The 10,555-nt window shown below is 49.8% G+C and overlaps 1 protein-coding gene across 1 annotated transcript; it reads left to right on the forward strand.

The window, feature by feature from the left end:
• The first annotated feature begins 2,137 nt into the window (after positions 1 to 2,137).
• Positions 2,138 to 4,210, forward strand: LOC126007217 (endogenous retrovirus group K member 113 Gag polyprotein-like). The gene has a single exon (XM_049772690.1). It carries the CDS (start codon positions 2,138 to 2,140, stop codon positions 4,208 to 4,210), a length of 2,073 nt encoding a protein of 690 aa, XP_049628647.1.
• The last annotated feature ends 6,345 nt before the right edge of the window (positions 4,211 to 10,555 follow it).

A 10,555-nucleotide genomic window follows, 5' to 3' on the forward strand; every position in this document is an offset into this window, starting at 1 on the left:
CACTGCTTTCTGGCATTTAGTGTTTCTGGTGACAGGTCTGCTGTAAATCTCAAGGATGCTTGCTTGAATGTAATTTCCCCTTTTGATCTTGCTGTTTTCAGAATTCTGTCTCTATCTGTGGGATTCATCATTGTGACTAGGATGTGTCTTGGGGTGGTTTTTCTCGGGTCTCTTTTGGTTGGTACTCTTCGAGCATGCAGGATTTGATCACATGTTTTCTTTAGCTCTGGGAGTTTCTCTTTAATGATGTTCTTGACCGTTGATTCTTCCTGGAAATTTTCTTCCTGGGTCTCTGGGACTCCAATGATTCTTAAGTTGTTTCTGTTGATCTTATCATAGACCTCTATTTTCATCTTTTCCCATTCTTTGACTAATTTTTCCATTGTCTGTTCATTTGTTTTAAGTTTTTTTTCCAATCTCTCCTGTTGTATGGAATTGTTATGTATCTCATCTTCCACAGCACCAAGTCTATTCTCAGCTTCTGATACCCTGTCCCAGAGCTTATCCATTTTGTCATTCACTTCGTTTACTGATTTTTTCAGGCCTGTTATTTGACATGTTATTTCAGTTTGGAGTTTTGTGATTTCTGTCTTCATATTTTCTTGATTTTTATTAGTGTTCTGTTCTATTCTATTCATGGTTTCTTTGAGTTCTTTGAGTATATTCCATATTGCTACTCTAAAGTCCTTATCTGAGAGATTGATTAGTTGGTTGGTCGTTAACTGGTCATCAGAATTGTCATCTTCATTCTCTATGTCTGATGCTGGCCTGCATTGTTTCCCCATTGTCACACTTGTATTGTGGGTTTTTCTACGTGTTGTGGTGGTATTCATTGGTTATATGATGCAGGCAACACACTTCTCTGGCTCCGCCCTTTCTGGATGGGCCGACTTGCCTCCAAGGTAGGGGAGTCCTCCGTGGATGAAGCCTCACACAGGATCAAATCTTAGGCCCAAGCACGCAGCAGAGAAGACAGTCTGGAGAGAAATTCTTGCTTCTGTGATCCAGTACAGTTCTTAGTGTGGTTTTTTTCTTCTTGTGATGGTGTTCTTTTTTTAGAAAGAGCGCACGGCTGCATAGCAAAGTGGAGCTAAGTGCCTTCTGGAGCCTCTTTTCAGCCCACTCTCAGGAGGTTTACGCAACAGGATAGCAGAGAGACACACACAGGCAGCACTCACAGTTTTTCACAGTCGGGCCCCACTGGTCTGTGAGGAGCCGGGAGAGTAGAACTCCCCCAGTGTTGCTATGCATTGCCTGCTTGCCTTCATGCCTGCCTGATTGTGAAGAATGGGAACCGAAACCAGAAAGTCTGCAAAGGACAGGCCAACAGGATATACGCAGCTCTAAAAAAAAATATGTCAGGGACAAACAGTTCTTGCCAGTTCTCACTGTGATCAAGAAATCATGGCCATGAAAAAGGAAATAGTGTCATACAGGTTTATGAGTACCAGTAACAAAACCTTTTACATCAGTAGCATAAAGAACAACATGTTACTTAAGAATTTAACTGTTGGTCTCTGGTAATCTGTAACTGTCATCTGAAAATGTGTATGTGACATCCGTGATTTGTGGTTTTTTCACTCAGCCCCACTAACTTCACCCGGCTCTACTGAGGGCTGTGAGCAAAAGACTAATCTGGCGAAATATGATTGGTGATAGCCATGCCTTTCCCTACCCCCGCTTCCCCATCGCTGAAAAGTATATAATCACATCCTGCCTGAAATAAAGCTGCTCTTGATTTCTCTTTTGATCTCATGAGTCATTACTAACTTTTGCCTCCACAGGTACTCAGAAGAGCACGAACCCTATCACGTTGTGTGGCTCTCCACAGGTTTCCTCACTGCTGGCCAGTGTAGGATAGGGCCCCCGATATTGGGGTCCCCTCTGGGAAGCCACATCTGGCGCCAAACGTGGTTTTCCTGCTCTTCTCCCTCGTCGCCGGTCGTTCCCGGGAATTCTCCGCGTCTCCCTTTTCTTTCCGTGAAGGGTGAGTTTCCCTTGCGCAGACGCGTTAAGAATTTCATGCATGCATCCCTCAGGGTGACTCTTCGTCTCCCTCCCAGGCGACCCCCGCCTTCTGGCCTCTCGTCCGTTGGGACCCCATATATCTTTCCTCTCCCTCCTCTTTCTTTTCGCTATGGGCTCTACACTCAGTACCGAGGAAAAATTCGTTCAATCCCTTCAGGATGAACTTATATCCAGGAAGGTTCATGTTTCTAAGGCAGACCTTTATCAATTTTTCAACATCCTTCATAAAGCTTCCCCTTGGTTTGTGTTTACCGCCCCTAAGATCGCCCGTTCCACTTGGTTGAAAATTGGGCAGGATTTGACGGATTTTTGTAACACACAAAATGATTCTGCTTTTAAGGACTGCATTCTTCAATATTGGAAACTCCTCGATGGCCTTATTACTGCAGCTCCTATCTCTTCCTCCTGCGCCGCTATCATCAAAGAGGGACAGGCTATCCTTACTAATGCTTCACGTTCTCATACTCCCTCCTCTCCCATGTCCCCCTCGCCTGAGACCTTTCGGCCCCCGCCATACGCCCCTGTTCCTGCAGATTCCTCTGCCTCGTCCTCTTTCGTTGCCATTACTCAGGCTCCTTCTCCCGACCACCTCTCTCCTGAAGACGCAGCCACGCTTGACGCAGCGGCTGCTGCTTACACTGCCCGCTCCCCGTCTGACCCCCCTGCTCCCTCCCACAGCTTTTCTCCTCCCTCCACTGCCTCACAGCTCCAGCACACCATTGATAAACTCTGCTCTTCTCTCAATCAAGTTCTCTCTAAGCTACAGTCCCCTAGTCCTCCTCAGGTTTACCCTGCCCTCCTTAAGCCTAAGGAGCAGCCTCCTTCTCAGCACCCTATGATCACACGTTCCCGTGCTCGGCCCCGTTCCCGTAGAACTACCCCTGCGCGCCCTGCTGCGCAGGCGGATGGCGAGGCTGCTGACGACCCTGATGGAAACGTTATTGAGGCCGATGACGAAGCTGACGCAGATGAAAATCAATCTGCGGGCGAGGAGGAGGCTGCCGTCTCCGGCGATGCCTCTCCTCCTGATGCCGACGCTCCCACCCAACGAGCTACCGGCCGTATTTTTCAAGAGGACATTGAAATTAAGGAACTCGATCAGGGCTCCCTTAAGGAAGTCCGCAAGGCCGTCCTTGAGTACGGTCCCCAGGCTCCCTATACCCTTTCTTGCCTTGAATCTCTCTCCTATGGCGGCGCTCTTTTTCCTATAGAATGGCGCATAACTGTCCGCCGCTGCCTTAAGCCCCAGGATATTGTCCTCTGGGAGGCTGAATTTCAAAATAATTGCAAGGACCTTGCGGGACCCAGTAAAAAGGAGTATCTCCAACTTTCTGGCTCTGCGCCCTATGACACTATGCAGGCTCAGCGCCGCCTTCCCTATCACATTCTCAGTTTAACCTCTCAAGCTGCTCTTAAGGCATGGAAAGCTGTCGGCTCTTCCTCGGGCCCTGCTCTTCCTCTTGCAAAAATCTTGCAGGCAGATGATGAGCCTTATCACGCCTTCATCTCCCGTCTCCTTGAGGCTATTGATCGTACCACCGGAATCACTGATACCTCTAATCCTTTCATCAAGCAGCTTGCCTTTGAAAATGCTAATCCTGCCTGCCGCCAAATTCTTAAAGGTCCCAAGCTCTCCCGCTCCCTAGAGGACATGATCTCTCTTTGTAAAAATGCTCATTCTTTTGCTACCCAAGTGGCTGGTGCCCTTGTCGCTTTTCAAAACCAGTCTAAAGGTAAAATCTGTTATTCTTGTGGCCAGCCTGGTCACTTCGCGGGTCAGTGTCCCCAGCGCAGGCTGCCTGACATACAGGCAGGCTCCACTTCTGAACGCCCTTCCCTTTGCCCCCGCTGTCGGCGCGGGCGCCACTGGAGATCCTCCTGTCGCGCTACCACTGACATTGAGGGAAATTTTCTGGGTGAAAACCCACTCCTGAAACAGCGCCCAGGCCAGTCAAAAAACTCCGGCAGGGGTCGCCCCCAGACCCCGCACCAACAGCCTCGTCACATTCCTTTTGTCCCAGCCACTGGGGGAACGACTGGGACTCCCTCTCGCCAAATCCAAGTTCACTATCAGCGCCTCCCCTCCCAAACCCAGAACTGCGACCCTCAACCTCCTCCCTCTTCCGGGCCACCCCCGGTTCAGCAGGACTTGACTTGTGTTCCGCCACCCCCCTCTTATTAACTCCTCAGGGTGGTGTCTACTCTATTCCTACCGGTGTTTATGGACCACCTCCTCCTGGTTATTTTTTCATGATCATTGGTCGCGCTTCCTCTACCATTGATGGTCTTATCATCTCTCCCTCTATCGTTGATGGTGATTACTCTGGTGAGATTTTTCTTAATGCTACCGCTCCTTTTAAATCAGTTCAGGTCGTCCCCGGCACTCGCATTGCCCAAGCTCTTCCCTTGCCCCTAGCGGTGGAGCTGCCTGCCCTGCCCCAACCGCGGGGCGCCACTCATCCCGGTTCTTCTGATGTTTATTGGATAAAAACCATCTGTCGCGAACGCCCCTCTTCTATCCTTTCCCTCACCATCCAGGGCCGCCTCTTCCATGGCCTTTTGGATACCGGGGCTGATACCACCTGCTTTTCTCCTTTGGATTGGCCTCCTGATTGGCCTCTTTGTCCCTCTCCTGACCCTATCTCTGGGGTCGCCGGTACCGCTAAAAAGGTTCAGCTCAGCGCCCACCGGTTAATCTGGCAGGATGAGGATGGTGATACTGGCTTTGTCCGCCCTTATGTCATTCCTGATCTGCCCATCAACCTATGGGGTCGAGATCTTATGGATCAAATGGGCCTCGTGCTGCTTAAATGCAGAAACAAGCATGTCCTTGACCAAATGCTTGCTCAAGGCTATGTTCCTTCTAAGGGTCTTGGCAAATATCTTCAGGGTGTCACCAAGCCAATTTCAGTTTCTCCCCGCTCTGGCCGTCAAGGTTTAGGGTTCCCCTCTGCCCCTAAACGGCCTTCTATCTATGCCCTTTTCAATCAACCTCCTGCCTCCTCCTCCCTTCCTTCAATTTCACCTGACCCTCGACCTTCCCTCCGCATCTCTTGGAAATCTGATGACCCTATTTGGGTCTCTCAATGGCCCCTTACATCCGAAAAACTTGCTGCCGCCATCTCCCTTGTTCAAGAACAACTTGCTGCCGGTCACATTGAACCTACCACTTCCCCCTGGAATACCCCCATCTTTGTTATCAAAAAGAAGTCTGGGTCTTGGAGGCTCCTTCACGACCTCAGACGCATCAACGCTTCCATGCATCCCATGGGGGCTACTCAGCCTGGATTACCTGTTCCCACAGCCTTTCCTGCTAATTCACATAAAATCATTCTCGATCTTAAGGATTGCTTTTTCTCTATCCCCCTTGATCCTCACGACTGTCCTAGATTCGCCTTTTCTCTCCCTCCGATTAATGCTACTGGTCCCGCTGCCCGTTACCATTGGCGGGTGCTTCCTCAAGGAATGGCTAACAGTCCAACACTCTGCCAGGTTTATGTTGCCTCCTATATTAATCCTTTTCGTTCCTTATATCCCTCTATCACCTTCTATCATTACATGGATGACATCCTCCTTCTAGGCCCCGATGAAGCTGCACTTCTTAAAGCGGCTCAACATCTTGTTGCCTCCCTTCAGGCCCATGGCTTCTCCATCTCCAAAAATAAAATTCAACTTCATCCTCCCCATCTTTTCTTAGGTTTTGAGCTCCTCCCTTCCTCTGTCCGTACTCAAAAGCTTCAGCTTCGTACCTCACATCTAAAAACCTACCATGACTTTCAACAGTTGTTAGGAGATATTACCTGGCTCCGTCCCTATCTTAAGCTTTCCACCGGGGACCTCAAACCACTCACTGATCTCCTCCAAGGAGACTCTGACCCTACTTCCCCTCGTAGCCTCACCCCAGCAGCAAAACAGGCTCTCACACTTGTTGAAAGGGCCATCCAGACACAGTCTCTCTCCTACTACAACCCTGATCAACCCCTTCAACTCATTATCCTTGCCACTACCTTTGCACCTACCGGCGTTTTCTATCAAACTGCACCACTCTTCTGGATTCATCTTCCCTCTACCCCCTCTAAGGTCCTAGCCACCTATCCTGATCTGGCCATTTCTCTCCTACAACATGGCCTCACACTTTCTGTTAAACTCTTTGGTCTTCATCCACACTCCATTACTTTACCTTACTCACCGCAAAATCTCTCCTATTTACAGCAAAACTCTGTGGATTGGGCCCTTTTTCTCTCTAATTATACCGGAAACATTCTCTCTCACTACCCTTCTGACAAGCTCATTCAGTTCCTCAATCGCCACCCTGTTGTCTTCCCATCTCTCTCTAAGCACTCCCCCATCCCAGATGCAACCCTTGTCTTCACAGACGGCAGTTCCTCAGGTACCGCAGCCATCTCTGTCAATGGCTCTCTCTCCACCTTTCCCTCTACTTTTTCCTCAGCTCAACATGTTGAACTTTATGCTGTTTTACAAGCCTTTACTCTAGTTTCTTCCCCTTTTAATCTTTACACAGATAGTGCCTACATCGCTCACTCTGTTCCCCTTTTAGAAACTGTTCCTTTTATCAAACCTACTACTACCGCTTTTCAACTTTTCGCCCAAATTCAGCAACTTATTCTTGCCCGATCTTCCCCCTTTTTCATTGGGCATATTCGAGCCCATTCCTCCCTGCCAGGCCCCCTGGCACTAGGTAACGCTTGCGTCGACGCAAGCACTAGACCCTCCACCGTCACTATTATGGCCTCCTTTGTCCTCTCTCCTTATGAAAGAGCCCAGCAGGCTCACTCTCTTCACCATCTTAATGCTCAAACTCTGCGCCTAAAATTTTCCATCACCCGAGAGCAGGCCAGAACTATTGTTAAACAGTGCTCGCAATGTGTTTCACTCCTCCCTGAACCTCACACGGGAGTTAACCCCCGCGGACTCACTCCCGGTGCCCTATGGCAAACCGATGTCACTCACTTCCCTTCATTTGGATCCCTTAAATTTATACATGTCACCATAGACACTTTTAGTGGATTTCTGCTTGCCTCCCTCCATACTGGTGAGGCTGCCAAAGACGTTATTTCCCATTTCTCTCACTGTTTTTCTGTTATTGGTACCCCCAAAACCATCAAATCAGACAATGGCCCTGCATATGTTTCTTCAGCACTTAAATCCTTTCTAGCCAAGTTTGGCATTCTTCATAAATTCGGCATCCCCTTCAATCCCCAGGGCCAGGGTATTATTGAAAGAGCTCATTCCACCCTCAAAAACATGTTATATAAACTCTCATCCAAGGATCTTCTTTTTCAAGGCCATAAAGTTACCCCTCGGTTACTTCTTAACCATGCCCTTTTTGTCCTCAACTTCCTCACCCTCGACGCTGACGGAAAATCAGCAGCTGACAGGCTCTGGCATCCGGCCACAGCCTCCTCTTTTGCAACAGTTCTTTGGAAAGATGTGCGTACCGGTGCCTGGCTCGGACCACATCCTGTACTTATCTGGGGAAAAGGACATGCCTGTGTGCATAACCCCGAAACTGAGGAAACCAGATGGCTTCCTGAACGCCTCATCAAGCCGTTTACCCCGCCCAGGGACTCGGCCCCTGAGGCCCCTTTATCTGCTCTCTCCACAGATTCTGCTCCATCCTGCTCCTCGGATTCTACAGTCCCTGCTGCATCCTGCTCTTCTACATCTCCGGACATCACGCAACATGCCTCTGCTTTGGATCCCCTTGCCCCTCCTTTTAGCCCTCCTTCCACTTCTCCCTGATTCCTTTTGTGCCGCCCCGCCTTCGCCCTATACACTCTTTAACTATACTTGGCTCATTTTTAATGAAGCCGGTGACGTCGCCAATGCCTCCAGCATCCTCTCCACCTCTCCCTCCTGGGAACCCCTTTTCGTTGACCTCTGTGCCCTCGCTCTTGGAGCTAACTCGGTCTGGGGCACCCCCTCACATTTCTTACCCCAAGATTACCCCATCGATTCTGCCAACCAAGCCCAATTTGGCTGTGGCAATCGCGCCGCCCGTGAAAATCTCCGATCAGAACCCCTCTACGTCTGCCCCGGCGACCATCGCCCTCGTGATCTCTCCTTCACTTGCGGCGACTCTTCTCATTTCTTCTGCAAAGCATGGAACTGCGAAACATCCGGCGACGTTTCCTGGTACCCCTCATCCACTTGGGACTACATCACCGTTTTAAAAGCACCCTCCCCCAACCTCTGTCCTTATGGTTATTGGTGTAACCCCCTTGTCATTTCCTTTACCACTGCTGGCCGCAGTGAGCATCGCTGGCATTCCCCCCATCGCTGGGGCCTTCGCCTCTATACTTCCGGTACTGATCCCGGCCTCCTTTTCTCCATCCAACTCCGTAAGGAACTTCCCCACTCTTCCGGCCCTGTCCCTCTTGGCCCTAATATTGCCCAAGCACCCATTCTGCCCCCCCCTTCTTTTCAAAGTAGTTCCTCCTTTGCTTTAGTTTCCCCCACCACCCCTACCCCTCCTTCCCTTCAGCTTACTCTTCCCCCCAGCATTCCCTCTGATTCTGCCCGCCTACTTACTCTTATGAATGCCTCTGCCATGGCCATTCCTGACCCTGCCTTTACCCATTGTTGGATTTGTTTTTCCCCCCCAACCTCCCTTTTATGAGGGTGTCGCCGTCACTGACCAACTCTGGTCCACCACTGATGAACATATGCTGCCTTGGGGGCTCGATAACGCCCATGCCATCACAGTTGCCCAAGTGGTTGGTTCCGGACTCTGTATCCACCCCAATGGTACCCGTCTGCCACCCCAACTTCGTGACACTTGCAACTCCTCTCACCTTGTCTACCCCCCACTTAAAACCACTGACCCCCCCCCGTTACCTTGTTGCCCCCAACGGCACCTATTTTGCTTGTGCCTCTGGCCTCACTCCCCATATTATCGAGGGTCCTTTCCATGCCTCCACTGATTATTGTGTTCTTATTCTCCTTCTCCCCCGCCTCTCCGTGCATCGCACTGAGGACCTCCTTCTCAGCCGTCTCCCTGGTCCTGGCTTCAGCCGCCACCGCCGTGAGCCCATCTCTGCCCTCACGGTTGGCATCCTCCTCGCTGTTGGCGCCACTGGTGCGGGTACTGGCATCGCCTCCCTCGTTGAAACACGCGGCCAATTTGCCCACCTCGAAAACTTACAACGTGCCGTTGATGCTGACATTGCTGAACTCAAAAAAGGTCTCTCGCACCTCACTAACACTGTTAACTCTCTTGCAGAAATGGTCCTTCAAAACCGCCGTGGGCTTAACCTTGCCTTTCTAAAAGAAGGGGGGATGTGCGCCGCCTTAAAAGAGGAATGCTGTATATTTAAGGATGAAACTGGTCTGGTTAGAGATAGCATTAAAAGAGTTGAGGAAAGTCTTGAGGAGAGACGTAGGGAGCTTGATCAGAGTGAGAGCTGGTATAAGAACTGGTTTTCTACAACCCCATGGTTGACTACTTTACTCCCAGCTTTTCTGGGACCCTTTCTCGGCCTTATGCTGCTATTATCCTTTGGTCCGTGGGCCTTCCGCCGCATCACCAGCTTCGTGAAATCGCAGATTGATGAGGCTACAAAGAAGCATCCCACCGTTTTGTATCAACAACTTGCAACTGAAGAGGCTCCCTCCCCACCTCCTGCCTTGCTACAGTTTGAAGTCTTTGAGAAACTAAGCAAGAAGCGTCCTTCGCTAGGCTCTCGCTGTGCTAAAGCTTGGAGAAGCCTCAAGGAATGCTGTCCCTACAGGCGCTGAGCATCACGAGGGCAGCTCATCTTTCTTGCTTAGCAAAAAAAAAAGGGGGAGATGTGAGGAGCCGGGAGAGTAGAACTCCCCCAGTGTTGCTATGCATTGCCTGCTTGCCTTCATGCCTGCCTGATTGTGAAGAATGGGAACCGAAACCAGAAAGTCTGCAAAGGACAGGCCAACAGGATATACGCAGCTCTAAAAAAAAATATGTCAGGGACAAACAGTTCTTGCCAGTTCTCACTGTGATCAAGAAATCATGGCCATGAAAAAGGAAATAGTGTCATACAGGTTTATGAGTACCAGTAACAAAACCTTTTACATCAGTAGCATAAAGAACAACATGTTACTTAAGAATTTAACTGTTGGTCTCTGGTAATCTGTAACTGTCATCTGAAAATGTGTATGTGACATCCGTGATTTGTGGTTTTTTCACTCAGCCCCACTAACTTCACCCGGCTCTACTGAGGGCTGTGAGCAAAAGACTAATCTGGCGAAATATGATTGGTGATAGCCATGCCTTTCCCTACCCCCGCTTCCCCATCGCTGAAAAGTATATAATCACATCCTGCCTGAAATAAAGCTGCTCTTGATTTCTCTTTTGATCTCATGAGTCATTACTAACTTTTGCCTCCACAGGTACTCAGAAGAGCACGAACCCTATCACGTTGTGTGGCTCTCCACAGGTTTCCTCACTGCTGGCCAGTGTAGGATAGGGCCCCCGATATTGGGGTCCCCTCTGGGAAGCCACACTGGTCAGGTGTAGTTTTCACTCGCT

The sequence above is a fragment of the Suncus etruscus genome, chromosome 4, assembly GCF_024139225.1.
Source record: "Suncus etruscus isolate mSunEtr1 chromosome 4, mSunEtr1.pri.cur, whole genome shotgun sequence".
Taxonomy (NCBI): Eukaryota; Metazoa; Chordata; class Mammalia; order Eulipotyphla; family Soricidae; genus Suncus; species Suncus etruscus.